This window comes from Prinia subflava, chromosome 19, assembly GCF_021018805.1.
Source record: "Prinia subflava isolate CZ2003 ecotype Zambia chromosome 19, Cam_Psub_1.2, whole genome shotgun sequence".
NCBI lineage: Eukaryota > Metazoa > Chordata > Aves > Passeriformes > Cisticolidae > Prinia > Prinia subflava.
The window spans coordinates 8,341,469-8,362,003 of record NC_086265.1 but is presented as its reverse complement, the minus strand read 5'-3'; the positions used below and the strand labels follow the sequence as shown (position 1 = coordinate 8,362,003).

Genomic DNA, 20,535 nt, shown 5'->3' with positions numbered 1-20,535 from the left:
TCTTCCCTTCCCTTAAGCACACACATTTATCACCGGTACAGCTCTGCCCCCTGCACAGCCTGTCTGCCGAGTCACTCGCCACCTGAACTAAGTTTGGAAGGGGCGTGTGAAAGTGCCGTGTCTGCTTTTACCTGTCCTCCCTGTGTGAATCACAGAGATTCCCTTTCGCTGCCTTAGCCCCCTCGGGTTACTCCCCTGAGCCTGTCAGCTACGGGCAGAGGGTGCTCTCGGTGTTCTCTGCAGCCTGTGAGCACTAACAGCTCTCCTTGGGGGGCTGCTTGGGCTGCAGGAGCAGTGCTGAGGCTGTCACCCTCTTCTGATGCCGCCACTTCGCCCGACGATTTTTAAACCAAACCTGGAAAGTACAAAACAAGAAAAGGGCTTTTGCATGCTACATGTTACTGGGAGGGGGACAGGCAGTGGCCCTCCTGGGCTGCACTGCATGGGTACGATACTGAAATATAAAAGCTTGATGCAAAATGTGATCAGTCCCTCAGCTGCAGTCTTGCTCAGATACATATGAGGGGCGCCATGGAGTTGGGATCCCCCCCAAGATAAATTCAGAAGTCACACAGATCACTTTGGTAAGGAATACACACTTGGGTGCAGGGGATGAGCAGCAGAGCTGGGCATGTCTGGGTGACAGGTGATTTTGGGAGAAAGGGATCATGTGAGTCTGGGGGTCTGGATACCAGTACAAATTAGCCCAGCTGAAATGGTTTATATTCTTCCACTGTTCACCAAACTTAAACTCTCTTTTTTCAAACGCACAAGGATGGATTTTGAAAGGAGGCCGTGGGTCTGCAGCTCCCCCAAACAAAGCACAATGCCCCAGTCTGTGTCCCTGGGGGGCTGCAGCCAGCAGCCCCCCAGCACTGGCAGGATCTCACCTCCACCCTCTCCTCCTTCAGGTGGATGCGGTTGGCCAGGTGCTCGCGGGTGACCACGTCCGGGTACTGGTTCTGGTGGAACAGCGTCTCCAGGGCCTGCAGCTGCTCCTCGGTGAAGATGGTGCGGTGCCGGCGCGTGCGGCGCTGCATCTGCTGCAGGCTCTGCAGCTGGCCCGGCGTCTCCTGGGAGCCCCTACAGACCCTGCCTGCGGGGTGGAAGAGCCGCAGGGGCCAGGGGAACCGGGCGTCTGCAAGGGACAGGGACAGCAGCAGCGTTACAGGTGTGGGGCTGAAGCACTCGCCGTGCTCAAGGCAGCTCAGGCACGAGTTCATCCCTGCTGCTGCTTCAGAAGGAGGCAGCCAGTCACCTGGAGTGGGTGGCTGTGGGCCTGATATTCTTGGGCCTTAGAGATTTTAGCCTGCTGGTAGCTGCTAACTCCTTTCTCAAGGGAAAAGTTTCTTAGGAAAGCTTCTTCCCAAAACAGCCTTGGCAAAACAGCTATCCTTTCCCAAAACAATCTTTCTGGTTCTCAGAGAAGAACATTTTGGCTGTTTCTCTAGTTTGACCAATGGGACTGGGGAGGTGTCAGTCCTGTTCACCAAGCGTGTTAAGTTCGTATCAGAACACCTTATAAAATTAGACAATTGAAGGTTTTTTATGCCTTTTGCCTTCTGAAATATTTGGAGTCTTTTGTCTTTTGCTCACATCCTACAGCGACAGGTGGCAAGCTCAGTGGTCACTATGCAAGTGGGAGAAGAGTTTAGGGCATGGCTCTGGGAGAAGGATGCAGGTGGTGAGCACTGGCTGGGTTTTCTTCATTCACTTACCAGTTGCACTATGGCCAGCTCCAGAAAATAACTGCAAACTCACAGCCCAGCAGAGATCTGTGTTTCAGCCCTGACACAAGGGAATTCTGAACTTTCGGGATGCTCTTGAACTGCATTTTTAAGGGTTTGTTACTTTTTATTTCCACAGTAATTTTGCTAGACATAGCCAAGACTCTTTTCCTTAAAGGCTAAGTGAGGTTCCCCAGGGCTGGTGTTGTCAGGAAGCACAGGCACAGCTCTGCACATGGGCAGCGTGGCCATGGGGCCCCACACTCCACTGAGAGCTTGCACTCCTAGAAGTTCTCAAGAGTTCTCAAAAGTCTCATTCTCTCAGGAGTTTCACCTTAATGAGTAATATCCACTAACAGTTAGCACCCTCTGCTTTTCAAACCCTGGCAGCATTGCAGGTGGAAGTGCCCACTGTTAGGAGTCCTGATGAGAACAGAGCTCAGTTTTCTGAGCCTGGGGCCCAAGACCACCGTGGCCAGATGCCATATTGTCACTTAACACCCAGGTTTTCCCCTGCCCACAGCACTGGCACCAGCCCCTCTGCAAGCCCCACACTCAAATCAAACCCAAACACTCACCCAGCCCAACACTCACCCAGCCAACCCGGCAGGTCCTGCAGGGAACGGGCGCTCACGTGAGAGCAGCAGCAGCAGCTGCAGCCTGCCCCTTCCAGCTCTTCCTCCTCTTCCTCCTCCTCCTCCTCCTGCAGGGAGCTGGCTGGGATGGTCTCCAGCTCACACAGCCTCTTGGGTGTGCAGTCCCAGATGTTCCGTAGGCACAGTGGCACCAAGACCTGGGGGCTCTTCTCCACAGGGCTGGAGAGGATGTCCTCGATGCTGAATGGACGTGGCTTCTTCAGGCCTCTCCTGCTGGCCTCAGCACCTGGCACTGCCTCTGAAGACATCCTGTGCCAGCAGCAGCAGCAGCAGCTGGGGAAACAGGCAGCCCAACTGAGGGCCTTTGCTCTCCCTCCCTAGTGGAGTTTTGCTAGGGACAGGACAGCTTATGTGGCTTTTAAAATGGACTGGCAAAGCCATTCAGAACCACTGCTTTGTCTTGGCGTTTCAAGTAACTGTCATTCTTGCAGCTGAGTTTTTATTTTATACCCACACTCTCTTTTCCTCCCTCTGACCTAGCTGTGTTATGACTGAAGCCACTCTAAATATATATATAGAGAGAGATATAATCCCTTTGGAAAGAAAACCGTAAACCCCCCCTGCAAATAAAATAAATTCTAACTAATCTTGGCAGCTTTGTGAAGGGTTAGTGTGGATCTAAGATTTAGCTAATCCCACAAAAATGACTGGAGAAGGAAATCTGATTTCTCCATCTCGGGTGTAGATTTGAGGTGGTTATGATCTCCATTGTGCTGCAGCCTCCTATCCAAGGAAGGGGGAGGATAGCTGTTCCCAGCCCAGAAATGGACCAGAGGATTAACTCCTTAAAAGAAGCAAATTATCCCTTTCTCTGGCCAAATGAAAGCTTTCCCATCAAAAGAGAGCTGTCATATCATACAATATGAGAGAAGAGAGAGTTCAGCTTAATAAAAAATCATTTTTAATGACAGCACAGCCTTTGGCTTTGCCAGAATTCTCTGTGAAAGTTGATTTGTTTTCTGCTGAAAGCAGAGAAATTGTATTTTCCCTCCTTCCCCTTTCCCCCATCTCTGCTGCCCTAATCACTGTAATAACGCAGATGCTTTGCATGTATCCAACATACTCTTTGTAAGGATTCAAAGCCCTTTATAAATTAGATTACTGGCTGCTTGCAGCAGCTCTGCACCACAGCTCAGTGGCATGTAACCACCTCGCATGCAGCTGAGCCGTGCTCTGTGTGGGGAGGGGAAGGGAAGGGAAGGGAAGGGAAGGGAAGGGAAGGGAAGGGAAGGGAAGGGAAGGGAAGGGAAGGGAAGGGAAGGGAAGGGAAGGGAAGGGAAGGGAAGGGAAGGGAAGGGAAGGGAAGGGAAGGGAAGGGAAGGGAAGGGAAGGGAAGGGAAGGGAAGGGAAGGGAAGGGAAGGGAAGGGAAGGGAAGGGAAGGGAAGGGAAGGGAAGGGAAGGGAAGGGAAGGGAAGGGAAGGGAAGGGAAGGGAAGGGAAGGGAAGGGAAGGGAAGGGAAGGGAAGGGAAGGGAAGGGAAGGGAAGGGAAGGGAAGGGAAGGGAAGGGAAGGGAAGGGAAGGGAAGGGAAGGGAAGGGAAGGGAAGGGAAGGGAAGGATTGTTGCTGCTGCTGCCTCTGTGTGCTCTCAGTGAGGTCCCGCAGCCATCCAGGCAGGAGTGTGGACTCGGTGCCACAGGCCAGGCTTTCCCAAAGCCAGTTCAATTCCCAACTCCTGCCCAGCCAGAGAAACTGGGGAGAGGCCATGGCCAAGACTTGGGACAGGAAACGAAGACTGGCTCTGCCTCTTTCAAAGGCAGACAGCAAGGCCTGGCAGCTGCAATCCACAGGAGGAGAGAGAACGTCTTGGATCCTGGGATTTTAACTGACATGAGTAGCTGGGAATAAAGCAGAGAAGCTGTGGTTGAGATCATGTTGCTCAGCAAAGTTTAAACCCAAGTTCTCTTGCTCTCAGTGCAGTTTAAGCCCAGGTGAGTAGCAAGGCCTCAGGAGCTCACTGGGGAACACTCTCACACCTGGTGGTTCCTTGCAGGGGTGTGAAGATACCAGTCCCACTCATGGTACACCAAGGAGACACACAGGTGGGTGCTGTGAAACAACTGCACACCAAAGATCCTCACACAACAGCCCAGCAATGCCTCCAGCACCCTGCAAAACCTACAGCCAGTCCCCAGGAGAGCCTCTCTCACTCCTTTCTTCTCTCCTCTCCCTGCTCACTGTTTGCCTTTCCTCATCTCTGGGTCCCTCAGTGCTGGGACCTACAGCCCATAGCCATTCTACTTGTGACTCTCTTAAAACCAAACTGTTATTTTTTCTTCTGTCTCTTTATTTGCCTCTCCTTCAGCTGTTTCAGTGGTATAACATGGATTATAACTGAGCTCTGTGAGTCTCTACCTTTTGAGACAAAGACACCTTTGTAGCTGCTCAGTCTGGACATGTTCACTGCTGCCCTGTCACGGTGTCAGTGCTCCAGAGAGGCACTGGGGATGCCCTAATTCCAGAGATGACTAAAACCTGCTCCCAGCTTTTATGCAGGTACCCACATGCTGACACAAGAGGTGGATGTGGGGCCAGGTTCTGCTCCCCACACTGTGCTGGTGCAGAGGGACCATAGATCTGGTTAGCTGGGATGTGCCATGGGCAGGTGCAGGATCTGACCAGTTCTGTCCATATGCCTGAAGCAGATTAATTCTCCTTCCCCATCCTTAACAAAGGATGCCTTTCCCTGGGCATCCTGTCCCAGCCCTGCCTTCCCACCACACATGCATTTAGCCTATTAGGATCTCTGCTGATTGCTTTCTTTCATTCCTCCCGTACCTTTCACTACAGAAAATGGACTGGTAATACTTCTTTTATCAAAGAATTATGGGATTTAGGACCCAGATTGTACAAAGAGACTTTTGATAGCTGCTGGTAATCAAATCCCAATTGGCAGACACTTCTCTGCACCCTGTTACCAGAGAGGAATAAAGGAAAGGGATTTCTGATGTTCTGTTTACTGAGCCTTTGGGAGATAGGATCTGGGCTATTTCATACTAGAAAAGGAAAGGAAAATAAAACAAGAAAGAAAAAACATGCAGACAAGAGAGGACAATATAGATATAGATAAAAAGAAAAGAAACAGGCTCTTATCATTTTCTTATTGGTTAAGGAGATTCCAAAGCCATTATAGAGGATTAGCAAAAAGGTTAATCTGCTTTAGCTGTCCACTTGTCAAAAGTGAATTTATAGGGTTTGAAAATCCCTCCTATGGTGAAACAAGAAAAAAATCCCCCTTTCCCTTCTCTGCCCCTCCTTTTGCAGGCAGCACAAGGTGATGGGAGCAGGAACACTGGAAACCCTACAGCATGGCAGCACTCTCCTCTGCCTTGCCCCTGCCTGTGTGCTGGCACCTGTGGGAGCTCTCTCTCCTCTGGCAGTGCTGCTCCCCACTCCCTGTCACCTGTGTGGGGTGGCTGTGATGCTGAGGAAATGGAGGATCAGATCTGAGGGATCCTCCATCCTCCTGCACTCCTCTGCCTTACCTGGGACAAATCCTGGGCTCTTTCACTCACTGATACTGACAGCAGCCAAGGCAAACCTGGAGCCCTGGCTGGATTTGGGCTTCCAGGCTGATTACTAAAGCAGAATAGAGATGGAAGCTGCTGACAAATGTTGCCAAAACTACAGTCTGGAGGCTTTCCATCCCCAAGGGAAGTGTTCAGCCCAGGATCCATACCTCAAGTGTCCTCCTGGCCACCCAGTGCAGCCACTGGTGCATGCCAGATGTATTTTACTGGGCTGCCCATGCCATGACTCATCCAAGCACAGATGCCCATCACTCTCTCCAGAGCCACTGTGAGAAAAAACCCAGGGTAAAACAATCCTTCAAGATCAAAAACAAGAAGCATTTTCTGTGTAACTGAAATTCAGTGGGATGTGCCAGTCAGACTGTCTAATAAAAAAAACAGAAATGGTAAAATCATTGGATGGTTCAGATTGAAAGGGACCTTTAAAGATGATCTTAAAGTTGTGCCTCTTAAAATTGTTCAACCCTGTACCAGCTAACATTAGGAACTCTAATAAACTCATTTTGGTTTGGTGATAATTACAATAAATCAGTCTCTCTCCCCAAAGGCCATTTCATTCCTTAGGAAGAAGTGGAATTTCTCCACTGGGTAGTAGTGTTATTAGTGACATTACTAGTAGGGATGCTACCAATAGTGGTGCTGGCTGTCAGGGATGGTGAGCATGGTGTAGCAGGAGGACTGTGGGGTACCAAGATTCCTTTTCCACAATGAACCACGGTGGAACCAGACAACTTCTTCACCCTGAAGCATTCCAGTTGGCATTTCAGAGCTCTTACACCACTTCATGCTGTCCAAATCCCTCTGTCCAAATCCCTCTGTCCCTCTGTCCAAATCTGCTCCGCAGGCAGCACACGGTTTTCCGAAGTTCTGGGTTATCGCTCTTTTTCCCGACTACAGAAACAGCTTGGGATGACGATGCTTTTTAACCCCTGCCTTGCAGCCGGCGCGGGTCCCTGGCTGGGGTGAAGGAAGGATGGCGGTCCCCGGCCGGGATGGAAGAAGGATGGCGGGTCCCTGCCCTGGCCGGGGTGAAGGAAGGATGGCGAGTCCCCGGCCGGGATGAAGGCTGGCGAGTCCCCGGCCGGGATGAAGGCTGGCGGGTCCCCGGCCGGGATGGAGGAAGGATCGCGGTCCCGCCCGGGCTGGAGGAAGGATCGCGGTCCCGGCCGGGCTGGAGGAAGGATCGCGGTCCCCGGCAGGGCTGGAGGAAGGATCGCGGTCCCGGCCGGGCTGGAGGAAGGATCGCGGTCCCCGGCAGGGCTGGAGGAAGGATCGCGGTCCCGGCCGGGCTGGAGGAAGGATCGCGGTCCCCGGCAGGGCTGGAGGAAGGATCGCGGTCCCGCCCAGCGCTCCCGGGCGGTGCCGCTGCGGGCGGTGCAGGCCCGGCTCTGTGGTGCTGCCGCCAGGGGGCGCTGGCGCTGTGTGTGTGGGCCCGGCTCTGTGGTGCTGCCGCCAGGGGGCGCTGGCGCTGTGTGTGTGGGCCCGGCTCTGTGGTGCTGCCGCCATGGGCGCCGAGCGGGAGGCGCGGGCCTGCGCCGCCTTCTACGGCACACGGGGCCTCGCCCCCACGGTGCTGTCCTGCCTGCGCTGCCTGCGGCACTTCGCGGGGTAAGAGGGCGGGCCCCAGGGAGGGAGGGAGCTCCCGGTGTCCGCCGGTGGCGGGTGCATGGGGGAAGCCCCGGTGTGGAGCTCCCGTGCGTGCCCGGGCGCGGGTCGGGAGGGAAGAAGGGAGCGGGCGTGAGAAGATCGACACCCAGCGAGGGGTTCGAGCCACGCTCACATTCCCCTCCAGCCTGCTCAGTAGCATCAGGGTTGCAGTTTTTAGGTTTTTCGAGCCCTTCTGCCCCACCAAGGGCTTGCATGCGCTGAGCTTTGAGGATTTCGTGTAGCTGCCCCCGCCGTCCCTCGGCCCTCGCTCCAGTGCAGTGCTGAGTGCAGCTGGGAGGGAGGAGAATCGCACGCTGGGGCACCCCAGTCCCCACTGATCCCACTGAGGCGGGGTCTTCCCCCACTACAAACTTCACCAAGCCAGGGTATCCTCACCCCTATCCTTGTCCTGTTCAGGAGTACTGCCAAGAGATGCAAAGAGAAGCACCTGGAGGAGGCTCTGCAGCTGACACGGGCGCTGAGCGAGGGTCTGCAGGCGCTGGGAGAGGCAGAGGCACGACCCCTGCTCCGCTGTGTCCTGGCTTTCCAGATGGAGGCAACCAGCAGCTCCAGCTCCTTCCAGAAACTGGAACAGGTCTGTAAGGCAGTTCGCTGGGCTGGCTTTGCCCACCCCTGGCACAGCTCTGGAGCTTTCTGGCATCCTTACCAGCAAAGGGGCTCGGAGGTGCTGCAGGCTCCCCCAGCAGCACTTGGCAGCTGATGCCTCCCAGGGGTCTGGACAGAGCAGCTGACTTGGGGTGTCTTTTGGCAGATGGTGACCCAGCTGGCAGTGGGGAAGGAAGCCCTGTTGGCCCAGGAGGTGGACACGCTGCTGGCTGGCCTGACACTGCAGGGAGAGGTGAGAGAACCCCAGCTGTGCAGTGGCACTGGCTTTCATGGGGACTTGGCTGGATGGAGACCATGTGTCACAGGGACCTCCTGGTTTGGGCTGCTCGCTTCATTTTCCACCATTCTGGGGATTTGCCCTTACTTGCAGTTGGCAACATGTGGCTGCCTATCACACCAACCCTTTGCTCATCCTTGGGAACTGAGCCCCAACATGTTGTCACACAGGACAAACTATTTTTCTGTCTCTGCAGGTGCTGTCTCCTGGGGACCTTCAGTCAGGTCAGCCTCTATTCCTTACCTTCTGAGTTTTCTCCCAGCTCACACCATCAGTGCACAGAACACTTCCTGCCAACCCAAACTGGGTCCTCTGTGCTCATGGGAGGGGAGTGGGGATCAGCCAGATCCATGTGATCTCTGCAGAGGTCCTGGCAGCATCCAGCTCTGCCCACCCACAGCTGGAAACCAGACAAGCCAAAGCATCCCCTGCATCCCATTCTTACCTCACTTACCACAGCGCAGCCCTTGGCTGAGCTGGGAGCAGGGCTGGCTGCAGAGGGCAGGGGGCTGATGCTGTCCTTGCCTGCAGTGTCCATGTTCCTGGAGGAGAGCAGCCTGGGCCGGCAGCACTGGCGGCAGAACCTGGCCCTGCTGCTGCAGCGCCTGGCCAGCACCCTGTGCTGGGTGCTGCAGGGCCAGCCTGCACCTGGCAGCACGTGGGGCTACCTGGTCGTCAAGGTGAGGGCCACACTGGGGAGCAGGGGAAGGAACAGTGCCTGTGAGGACTGGCCGGGCACTGGCAGTGATGTCCAGAGGGATGTAACACTTCGAGCTGCCTTGAATGGCTGTTCCTGGGGCACTGCTGCTTTTTCAGAGGTAAGGAATACTGATCATCCCTGTGGCACCTCCTGCTCCTCCAGGCCTGCCTCCAGGTCTTCCAGACGCTGCCAAAGGACGTGGCCCCCCTGCTGTGGAGCACATCAGGAAAGAGTGAGACCCTGCAGAGCCTCTTGGGACTGCTGCTGGAGGTGGCCTGGGGGAAGGTGCGTACAGCCCTGGGAGGGATGGAGCTGCCTGTCCCAAGGAGCAGAGCAGTGCTGTCCTTCCTGGGTGCTTTCCCCTTTCCCCTCCCCAAGGCAAGCCTGCAGAGACAGCCCAGTGTCTGGCATGGCTGACAGATCCCCATGTACTCCATGTAGCTGCTTGCAGGGGCAGTTAAATGCAGTTGGGGTTTAAATGGAGTTTTGAGTTGTGCCTTTGCCTCCCTGTGAGTCCAGGCCCTGAACAAGGACACAAGGCTGCTGGCAGGCACAGCCCTGAGCATGCTGGTGAACACGGCCCCCCAGCCCCAGTATGGGGCCAGTGCTGTGCTGACCCTGTTCCAGCTCTCCAGCAGAGGTGCGTGCTCCATCCTGAGCTGGGGACAGCCTCTGGCAAAGGGTGACAGGCATGTTTGGGTATGAGGGGACAGAGGCTGGTGCCAAGCTGGGCTCTGCTGCTGTGCCTGTCTCTCGGGGTCTGGGAGCTCCAGCTGTCTCCAGCTACCTCCCGTGGACATTCTGGAATGAGCCATGGCAGTTGCTGTCAGAGCAGCATTTGGTTTTGGCACCTTCCTTCCATCCAGTGCAGCCCTTTTCCAGCAGGCACTGAGGAGCTGAAGTTTGGGGAGCTGGTGGTGGAAGTGCCCCCTGTCCTGGAACCAGACGGGCTGGAGAAGCTGGTGCTCACCAGAGGTTTGCTGACGTGCTGCAAGACAGAGATCCTCAGCTGCCAGCTGGAGGGCTTCCCCAACAAGGTAGGAGAGCTCAAACCTAGCAGAAAGGGCTTGAGGGAGCCCTTGGAGAGGGCTGGCAGCTGCCTGTGGTGCCTGCAGATCCTTGGGGGATGAAGCCAGGTTGCACCCCTCCACAGCAACAGCTCTGTGCATCCTGCTGAGCACAGCCAGTTAGCCAAGGAGCCTGCATTTTCTAAAGACATCCAAGCAGGGATTTCTCTTTTCTAGGGGACTGGGAAACAAAGTGGTACCAAAAGCCCCTACACAAGCAAAGCAGTGTTCACCCAGTGCTCCAATTGCATTAACTTGGGGCTGTGCCTACAGAGCACAGCCTCAGCTCTGCCTACTTCCAGCCTCTCCCAAGTGCTCACAAGCTGAGGACTTCCAGGCAGGGAGCAGAGCTGAGCTCTGTAAGAGCAGGAGAACCAGGCAGCACTCTCCTTGCCTGTCTTACAGCAGGGTTTTCTCCCTGGAAATCCTGTGCCTGCCTGCTCCCTGAACTGCTGTGCCTCTGCAGGCCTGCCTGCTGCTGGACATGGTCTTTCCTGCTGTGTGTGCCCTGACCAGGGAGCAGAAGGACTGCCACTACTACTGCTTCCAAGGTAGGAGATGGTGACCCTGCCATGGTGGGGGGCTTTGAAAGGTTCATGTGCTCATGATGCACAGAGTTCCTGTGTGCTTCAGCTTCTCCCAGGGAAGATGCTTTTCTGGGTTTTGGTAGCTGGTTTGGAAACTGGTATTAATTTCTGTTCCAGCCCAATGGTCACTTACCCTCCTGGGGTCTTGTGTGCCTAATGGGGAAGCTGCTGCCCCTGCACAGAGGGTCCTTAAGCCCACAGCCTGTGCTGGCTCTGGTGCAGGTGAGTCTGGGCAAGGGCTGCAGCAGAGCTCTCTGTTTTGGCAGCCTGTGCGCTGTGGCTGCAGCGCCTGCGGGAGAGCCTGGCTGCTCTCTGGCACCTGACGGGGACCCGCATCCTGGCCCAGGACACTGAGCTCCTGCAGGAGGTCACCCAGCTGCTGTGGAACAACGCAGAGACCCCGGTAAGGACACGGTGCCAAAGGGCCGTAATGTGGCAGCCGGGAACAGCCCTGCCTTCACCTGGCTCAGCTGCTGTCCTGAGCCCATAACACGTCCCTGCCTGCTTCAGCTCCATCAGCAAAATACACTCCCCTGCCTGCAGCTGCCAGGGCAGGGACAGTCACACTGCTGAGGTCATGGCATTTGTCACACAGGCTCTAAAGTGCTTCACCTGCCACAGGACATCAGGACATGAGAGGGAGCCCACCCTAGCCCCCTGTTTTCTGTCCTTCCACAGGTGGAAGGTGTGTCTGAGTTCATCCACAGCTCCTTCCGATTGCTCCTGGAGATCTACCACCTGGAGTGCCAGCACTTCCAGGACCAGGAGAGATCCCTCTACAAACAGATGCTGCAGAGGGTGGTCTCTATGCCATGGCAGATCAAAGCAAGATATGTGCCCCTGTGTGCCATCGTCCCCTACATGGGCAGCCAGCAGGTAGGAAAGGCAGGGGTATGGGGAGTCTTGGTGTCAGCAGGCTCTGCTGCTGAGGTGGCACAGCCTCTGTCCACTTCCTGTCACCTTCTACGCAGCTCAGCTGTGTGGGCAGGGAGCCTTCCCACCCAGAGGGGCTATCTTAGCATCCCTGGGGTGGTGAGCTACAGCAGTGCATCCCTGAGGAGTGCCAGTGGGAAGGGAAGCTTTGCCTGTCAGTGCCCACCAAAAGGAGCTTTGAGGTTCCAGAGATGCTCAGTGCCAGGGGTGACTGCAGTGTGGCCTGTACCCATCTGTCTTTCCCCAAAATGCAGCTTTCAGCCCAACAAGGAGATGAGGGTCACCTGCCTTTCTCCCAGGTGCTGGATGCCTACCCGGACCTGCCGCAGCATCTCCTGAGCTGCCTCTCCACCAACCACCTGTGTCCTGCCGCTGCCGAGGTGTACAAGGTCCTGGTGCGGCAGCAGTGCAGCGAGTGGCGGGATGGGCAGCGGGGCACAGAGGTGGCCCTGGCAGAGCACTGGGCACTGCGCTGGCTCCCCCTGCTCTCCCAGGCCCTCTGCTCTCCCCTGCCCATCCTGCAGAGCAACGCTGCCAACCACCTCCTCACCTGGACCCTGCGGCAGCTCCCAGCCACCCAGGCACCGCTGGCCGCCCAGTTTGGTGGCAAGGACACGATGTCACTCCGGGCTTGGGTGTCACTGCTGAAGGCACAGAAGAGTGTGGCAGGGGCGCTGCCGCTGGGGGATGAGGCGCTGGAGCGGCTCTCCCTCTGCCTGGGCACCTGCGAGGAGGGCGTTCGGCTGGCAGCGCTGGGGCTGCTCTGCTGCAGCCCCAACACCAACCAGCCCCTCTCGGGCACCGAGGTGCAGCTGCTGCGGGAGTTCCTGCCCCTCAACCTCAACTGCGACTCCTCCTCGTTCCGGCAGCTGCTGCAGGCAGCGGTGCGGAAGGCGCTGGTGCGGCTGCGGGACAGCTCGCTGGCCCAGCTGCGGGGGAAGGCACCGCGGCGCTCCGGGCCGGGTAATGGAGCTGAGCTGCTCGCCCAGGCAGTAGGTGAGGTGGCCACCCAGCACCTTCATCTCAGCCCTGAGAGATTCACACATGCTCGGCATCCCTCGCTGCTGTGCTCTCTGCCCACAGGCTTTGTGGAATGGCTGCTGCAGCTCAGCGTCGCCTCACTCAGCCCAGGCTCCAACTACCAGAGGAAGAAGACGGCTCTGCTCCTCCTGGCTGCTGTTTTGGAGACCTGCACAGACACCTGGAGCCCTGACAGGAAGAAGGGCCAGCCCCCACGTGAGTACAGGCAAGCTACCTGGGAGTATCACCCACAGCTTTGGGGATACTCCCAGCCAATCCCATCCCACCGCCCTGTGTTCCCATCACAGGGACCATGGCCACACTGCTGAGCTACGCCAGGCAAAGCGGCTGCTGGGACTTCTTCTCCCAGCCCAATTTGTTTGCACTGCTGAGCTGCCTACAGGACAGCACTAACGAGGTGAGCCTTGTAAAGCCAAGGGGAAGTCATAAAGATGCCTGCCTTGGCCTCAGGCAGGCTCAGCTGGGAAGCCCACCATTCTTCCCATTCTCCTCTGTCCCACTTTTACCCATGTCTTCTCTGTCCTGGCAGATCAGAGACTTGGCCTCGGAGCTGCTTGTCCGCTACTTCCCCGCCACATTCCCTGAGCCCATTGCCCTGGCTCTCTTCCAGCTGGCCCAGGACACCCTGGGCAGCCCCCGTGTGCAGGAGGCTGAAGCTGGAGCTGTGCTGATGAAGACCATTTTGCAGAAGTATGAGCTCCCTGTGTCCCCATCCCTCTCCTTGCGGTGGCACAGGACCCTCCAAGAATGTGCTGGCAGCACTGGTGCCTCACCAGTCTGTGGTCATTGAAAGGGTTTACAACAGCCTTGCAGTGGGAATCTGGGGAGGGTTGAGGTACAGGAGTCTGCACCAAGGGAGGAAGGAGCTGCATGGGACAAGATGGGCAGGAAATTCCCTGGTACTCACAGGAGGATCTGCCTGCTGCCCTAGGTCAGACAGTGGCACCATGAAGAGCCTGTCCCTGGAGGCTGAGGCAGCCCTGACGCTGCCCACCCGAGGGTTGTGCTTCGCCCAACACCTTCTCCACATGCTGCAAGCCCAGTACAAGGTGGCATGCCAGGACCTGCTGCGGGCAGCAGCCACTGCACCAATGCATGGTACGGCCCCAGCTGGGCAGGGCAGGGCAGGGAGCAGCTCCTGCAGCAGCTGCCTGAGAACTGGAGCAGGCCAGAATCACGGCAGGACTCAGGCCATACTCATTCCTAGTGCCACATCCTTGCCTTGGTTTCCCTGTTTGGCACTCCCCCTGCCTTGCACACCCCTCATCCAGGGCCCTGCTCACTCCCCTGCCCCTGAACCATGTCAGCCGTGGGCTCAGGCAGGAGAGGCAGGGCTGTGCTGACACCACAGTGAGCAGAGGTGGGTGTTCTGCAGGAGCCATCGCAGCCCTGCGCCGGTGCCTGCTCCAGGTGCCAGAGGTGGCCGAATCCATGCAGGCAGCAGAGTTGGTGCAGAGCTGGCAGGAGGTCCTCACCCACCTCGTGACCACAGTGAGAGACATCACCTCCCTTCTCCTGGGTGCTCTGCAGAGCCAGCAAGGCCCCAGTGCTGATGAGCAAGGTGAGTGTCCCCATGGGGGCAGGACCAGCCCTTGGAACCATCCCTGGGAGCCACTGGCAACTCCATCACAGTCATTCCCAGCAGCCCTCCAGTCCAAGGGGAATGCACTTGCTTTGAGCTCAGTGCTTCTAGCAGGGGACCATGGTGAGGCTGGGCCTAGCTTTGGGTCCCTTTCTCAACTCCATGGGAGAACAGCAGCACTAGAAGCCAAAGCCTTCCAGATCTTTCATCTGCCAGATGGAAACAGTTGGGAAAGGAGAGGTGGCAGAGCCCTTACAAGCCTTGGAAAGAGCCGTGGGAAAAATGCAGCTGCATTCCTGAGGGGGCATGAGGCAGGGCAGGAGCCATTGCAACTTGTGTGCATTCTGATGGGACTGCAGTTCCTCCCAAACCCCAGCAGCATCCCCCTCCCACTGCCCTGCAGCACCCTGCTCAGACCTGGCTTTTCCTTTTGCAGCTGCTGCCCCATCATTTGCAGAGATGGGGAACGCCATTGGCTCCCTCATCATGCTGGGGAAGGGCCAGGGGCAAGAGGAAGAGGAAGGGGATTCAATCCTGCTGTCAGAGGAGCACAGCCTGATCTTGACGTGCTGCTGGGTGTCAGTGAAGGTGGGGACTCCTCATGGCACTGGGAGAGGGACAGCCCAGCATGGCTCCCATCATCCAGCCTACCCCAGCTGCTGCTTCACCTCCTCTTGGGTCATTCATCTTTTCTGGGGATGAATATAGGGGAACTTCTGTCCTCATCTCAGTGCTGTCACACATGTCCTCACCCCCTTCCAGGAAGGATGCAACTACCAGGCTCCCCAAAAGCAGCCCCCTCCCTGCTTGCCCTTACAGAGCCCAGTTTCTTCCCAGACACTGATAGTCCCCTCCTGTGGCAGCCAGGCTACCTGCCTTGCAGCCCTGCTGCCAGCCATCCCAGCTTCTCCTCCTCCGTGCCAGTCTTGCTGATCCTCCTCTTCTTCCCAGGAGATCGGGCTGCTCCTGGGGGGCCTGGCCGAGCTGCTGCTATCCCCAGCACTGCCTGCTGGACTGGGGCCCCTCCTGCCGCTCCCCACCCTGCAGATGGCCTCCAGGGTGTTCCAGGAAATCCTGCTGCGGTGCCGGCACTGGGTAAGAGCCTCTCTGAGCCCTTAGCCATCCTTCCAGCCCTGTCCCCACCCTGGCACACTGGGCTGGAGGGAGGGCAAGTGGGGCAGGGTCTGCTCTGGGGCAGGACACAGGGATGGCTGGAAGTCCCCTGGCTGGGATCCCAGTGCCAGAGCCTAGCACATCCCCACACCATCAAGTCATTTCACTTGCTCTTCCCAAAGAGTTTTCTGGGGCCATGGGGGGCTGGTGGGTGCAGGCTTTGAGGTGCTGGGCCTGACACTGCTCTGCCCCAGGGAGCAGTGGAGGGCTGCAGCATGGGCTTCACCAAATTCTGTGCTGCGCTGCTGAACCACCCGGATCCAGAGCTGCAGGCCATCCCGCGGGCTGTGCTGGAGCAGGTACAGTGCTCACCGTGCCCCTTGTTTCCCGTGCACCCCAGGGAGCACCAGGGTCATTCCTCAGTGTGCCCACTCCTGGGGCAAGCACCCTCCTGGCAGCTGAGATGCTGCTACTGCAGGGCTGGTGTGAGCTGGTGCAGGACAGCTGCAGGTTCCGAGTGGCAGGTTTCCAGGCACGTCTCAGGAGGATTTTGTTTCTCTGTCAGGGCTTGGAGGCACTGAGTGGGCCCCGGAGCAGCTCGATCACACGCCGTGCTGCCGGCTTCCCCATGCTCTTCCTCTGCATCGTCAGCGGGGAGACCCCGGCGCAGGCACGGCCGCTCCTGACCCGCTGCATCCAGACACTGCTGGCCTTGGCTGCCACAGCACTGCCACAGGACTGGGACCAGACCCTCGACCTCCCACAGGTGAGTGTGGTGCTCCTGGCTGCTGGAGCCCCTTAGGCAACAGAGTGATCTGTGCCAGGTACCCAGCGTGAGACCACGAGAACCCAGAGTGAGCAAAACCCCACAGCCCTGGTCGTGCTGTCCTTCCCAGCAGCCTGGGAGCTGATGCCTCATGGCTCCCCTGTCTTTTCCCACCATCTTCCCCTGCCATGGTAGCATGAGCCCCCTCCTGCCACGGTGCCAGTGAGCCCCTGTGCTCTCCCCAGGTGTGTGCCCTCCACGTGCTGCAGACGCTGGTCCGCGGGGCGGGGCTGGGCGGGGCAGTGCTGTGCCATGCCACACCCATGATGGCCCTGGCACTGCGGGGCCTGGGCTCGCCCTGCTGGGCCATGAGGAACGCGGCCATCCAGCTCTTCAGTGAGTACTGGCAGATCCCACAGCACCCAGGGTTCGGATCCTTTGTGGGGTGAAGTGCAGGGCCTTGGCAGTGTTGGATGGGACCTGCCTTCTCTGTCCCTGCAGGTGCCCTCACATCCCGGCTGCTGGGACAGCCAGGGAGCCACAGGGACGGCTGCCCATCAGAGGGGCTGAGCCTACATGCCTTCCTCGGGCAGCACCCAAAGCTGGGTGCTGTGCTGCTCGGGGAGCTCAAGGTGGCCACAGCACCCACATCAGGGGGGCCTCGCCTGCACCCTGCACTCCATGCCATCCTCACCCTCTTGGCCCAGCTGCAGCCTGGCACTGACAGTCCTGGCAGGTATGGGGGCAGTGCCTCAGCCAAGGGCTTCTGCAGTGGGAAGGGCTCCCATGGTGCTGAGGCTAGCCCTGGCTCTTGTGAGATTTTACCTCAGCCAGAGCATCACCACATGGTGCCCTTTTTACTCCACAGTCCTTCTGCTCCCTTCCTGGGGCCACTGCTGGGGCTGGCAGAGAGCCCCATCTACGCCGTACGAGCGATGGCTGCCAAGGCTCTGGTGCCTGTAGTCCCCCCTCCCCAGCGCTGCAGGCTCCTCCTGCAGCTGGCCCGGCAGCTCCCCGCAGCACCCGGACAGATCCTCTCGCACAACACCGTCCACGGGCGCCTGCTGCAGCTGCGGGCACTGCTGGCCTCGGCCACGGCCTCCGGGGGGTGAGTGTTGCCATGCTGTCTCCCCAGCTGGGTCACTGTGCCAAACGCACCTTTTGGCCACGGAAGGGCGCCCATCTCACGCTGTGCCCCGTGGTGAGGCTGTGTCTCCACGCAGGCTGTCGGCCGAGGCGCTGCACCCCGTGGCTCTGCAGCTGGAGGCGCGGGGCTGGCTGCTCACCCCTGCCCAGCGCTGCCCCCTCCTCCGCGCCGCCTTCCTCCAGGTGCTCGCCCTCCTGCCCACATCCCTCAGCCCTGGCTTTGCCCAGTACATCTGTGACACCATCAGCACCAAGCTGGGCAGCCTCCCACAGCGGGGAGAGCCAGGCTGTGCCGAGCCACAGGTACTGCTTCCTGCCAGGAGAACCACGGCCATGCCTGACTGGCAGTGAGCCTGGGCAGGGACAGGGGACCCATTGCTGCAGGCTGAGCACTGGAAGGGCAATCCTGTCTTTTTCTGCAGGTGGGCTCAGCCGTTCTCCACCAAACCATGGCCCACTTCATGTGCAGCGAGGCAGCCCGGCTGGCAGACAGCGAGCGGATTGCTGCCGTCTGCTCACTCCTCCAGCAGCCCAACCCTGACATCCAGCTTGCCATCCTGAGCTGGGTGATTGCTGGGGAGGGAGGAACGTGCAAGGAGATGGAGAACGCCCTTGGGCTGACATTGCTGGTATGATGGGGCTCAAAAGCCACCAAGTAAAGCAGGGAGGCCCCAGTGCACCACACAGATGGGACCCCTGAGATCCCATTGCTGGGAAATTTGGTGCTCCCCAGGCTGAGGTTGCATGGGTGCAGGCACTTGCCTGGTCGTGCAGTGCTAGGACCACTAACCATGTACATTCTTTCCCATTGTCAACTAGGAGAGCTTGCGGTCGGTGCTGCAAGAGGGAAGGGACAAAGAGTTCCTGAGATTGTACCTTGAGGCTTTGCTGCATCTTTACAGAGATCCCTCGTCATGGTCCCAGGAAGCTTCCAGCAAGCTCCAGGGCTCCTCCGCATCATGCCTGGAGCTGCTGCTGCACATGGTGGAGGCTGAATGTCCTGGGCCTGATCTCCTCTTCCAGGCACTGTGTGCTGCCAGCCTGCTGCTCGCCCACCAGTAGGTCCCTGCTGCTGCTAGGGGGCTGCCCAACTCTTCCCAGATTCTTCCTTAGTCCTTACTAGAAACAGAACCATGACTTCTCTCCCATAAAATCACAGCATTGCACCTGGCTCCTGTGATCTCGGGGCAGCCGATGGCCTTTGGTCCCCTAATGGAGCAGGAGGCTGTGCTTGAATTCGCTCTCCTCTGTCCTCTGGCAGGTGTGGGGACGAGGACGGCGCGCTGGTGGAGCGCTGGTGCGCGGCGCTGGAGGAGTGCAGCCGCTGCCCTTGGTCGGAGGTGCTGCGGCTGGCGGCCGCCCACTCCCTGCGGACAGCAGGGGCCGCCGTGGTGCAGCCAGCCCTGCGCGCTGCCCGGCCCTCGCTCGTCCCCGTGGCTCTGCGGTAGGTCACTGAGCCGTCTCTGGGCATGGCTGTGCTTCCCAGCAGCACTGCTCCCTGCGGGCCCAGCCCCAGGGAGGGTTAATGGACTCTGCAAAAGGTGTCCTCTGCAAAAACTCAAGGGTATTGAGGACCCCACTCATTCAAAAATCACTGGCATTCAAGAACTCACAGCCTACAAAAAAAATGTGTGTCCTTTATGAGCAGCAGATGGCATTGCTGAGTCCCTCAATCTCTGGCACAGCCCCTACCCTCCCAAGCTCCAAGCTCTTGGGTGGTGGCTGTGTCTTTCACAGTCCAGTAGAAAAGTCCCTCAGAGAAGTATTCTTCTGAGGTCCCATCCTTCCCTCCCCTCCAGGCAGGCTGGGATGCTTTGGGGTGTGCAGTATGCCTCCCTTCCCTTCTCTTCCCTTTCCTCAGGCTGATAAACGTGGCCATTCACCTTCTGCAAGATGAGGAGCGGGAGGTCCGGCACGAGGCCTCAGGTTTTGCCAGCCTCCTGCGGCAGAGCCCAGGGGAGCTGCTCCAAGACGGCTGCATCTTTGTGCAGGACAATGTGGGGCTCCAGAGCCTCCTGGAGCTCCTTCTGAGAGAGTTTGGGGAGCACCCTGAGACCTTCAACTCACTGCTTCAACACATCCCCACCTTAGATCTCAGGAGTGTTGTGGAGGAGCTGGAGGCCAATAAGTGAGTTGCTGGGCCTGTGGACTGGCATGAGGGAGTGTTGGGTACCACGAGGCCGGCCCTTGGCTTCACTCACACCTCAGCTTTTCCCCCAGACCTGCCAGCCTGTACAAGGAGGATGAACCGAACGTTTTTGCAGAGCCAGCTGTCTTGGCACGGCAGCTGCTCCCTGTCCTGGTGCAGCTCCTGGAGAAGGCTCCCACTGGCAGCCCACTCCATGCCTCAGCTCTGCAGTGGCTGGAAGCCAAAGGCCCCGGTCTGCTGAGGGACCTGCAGTACTGCAAGCACTGCTGGAGCCAAGGTATGGCAAGCATGGAGTGCCTGGGAAAAACAAAGAGTGTCCTTGTTCCCCAGGCCAGCTCTGCCCAGGGACACCCCGCCACACTCACAGCTCCTTTACCTCTCTCCCCACAGGGACTGCTGTCCACTGGGGGATGAAGGCGCTGGGCTGTGCCAGGCTCCACACAGCCCTGGCCGTGCTGCTGGTGAGGGCCCGGCTGGTGGCACAGGTGCTGCAGGTGCTGGGGGAAGGTGCCACCGCCGTGCCAGGCCTGGGCTGTGGCACCCAGGAGATGGAGCAGGAGCTGGAGCTGGTACAGGGGCTGCTGGTACAGCATGGGCTGGCCCCTGTGCCAAATCAGGACAATGCACCAGGAGAGCTGCGACCACTGCCAGGGACTGACAACTCCAGGCATGCAGCAGTGTGACAGAAACCCTGCAGCCCTCTTCCTCCATTTCCTGGATGCTCTCTGACCTGCAAGTTTGCTGGCGTAACTCAGGGGAACCCCACTCACAGTGTGGGACACACTCATTTTGTTTCCAGTTTCCAACTCTCCAGCTGACGACTCCAGTGCAGCATGGCTTCCTTGCCCTCAGCTCTGGCTGGCAGGAGGGGACCTGTGCTCCAGAGCTCTCACACCCCTTCATGCTCAACTCCCACCACCTGTTTTTTAACCAGCACTTTGGTCTTTGGCCAACCTGGGCTTTTATCCCAAATAAAGAGGCTGAGAACA

General features: G+C 58.1%; 2 protein-coding genes across 7 annotated transcripts; one reads left to right on the top strand and one right to left on the bottom strand.

Annotated features, from left to right (window-relative positions):
* Positions 1-225: 225 nt before the first annotated feature.
* Positions 226-3,335, bottom strand: GSC2 (goosecoid homeobox 2). Its single transcript, XM_063416230.1, has 3 exons — positions 2,322-3,335; positions 891-1,138; positions 226-355 (listed from the first exon to the last, which is right to left on the bottom strand). The coding sequence occupies exons 1-3, from the start codon at positions 2,629-2,631 to the stop codon at positions 254-256; spliced, it is 660 nt and encodes a 219-aa protein (XP_063272300.1). The 5' UTR covers positions 2,632-3,335; the 3' UTR covers positions 226-253.
* A 4,033-nt stretch (positions 3,336-7,368) lies between these two features.
* Positions 7,369-20,526, top strand: LOC134560335 (tRNA (32-2'-O)-methyltransferase regulator THADA-like). 6 transcript variants are annotated; one of them, XM_063416220.1, is made up of 31 exons: positions 7,369-7,519; positions 7,976-8,153; positions 8,331-8,417; positions 8,659-8,686; positions 8,994-9,142; positions 9,325-9,447; positions 9,682-9,802; positions 10,048-10,199; positions 10,696-10,780; positions 11,083-11,219; positions 11,495-11,692; positions 12,049-12,745; positions 12,833-12,985; positions 13,078-13,187; positions 13,320-13,480; positions 13,722-13,888; positions 14,166-14,351; positions 14,809-14,960; positions 15,324-15,467; positions 15,740-15,844; positions 16,051-16,251; positions 16,497-16,647; positions 16,753-16,987; positions 17,120-17,359; positions 17,475-17,700; positions 17,820-18,026; positions 18,217-18,455; positions 18,659-18,841; positions 19,259-19,525; positions 19,606-19,823; positions 19,937-20,525. In XM_063416220.1, the coding sequence occupies exons 1-31, from the start codon at positions 7,416-7,418 to the stop codon at positions 20,227-20,229; spliced, it is 5,697 nt and encodes a 1,898-aa protein (XP_063272290.1). In that variant the 5' UTR covers positions 7,369-7,415; the 3' UTR covers positions 20,230-20,525. The 6 variants fall into 6 exon arrangements, with proteins under 6 accessions (XP_063272290.1, XP_063272291.1, XP_063272287.1 ...); XM_063416221.1 differs by having other exon boundaries at positions 10,045-10,199; positions 19,618-19,823; XM_063416217.1 differs by having other exon boundaries at positions 10,045-10,199.
* The last annotated feature ends 9 nt before the right edge of the window (positions 20,527-20,535 follow it).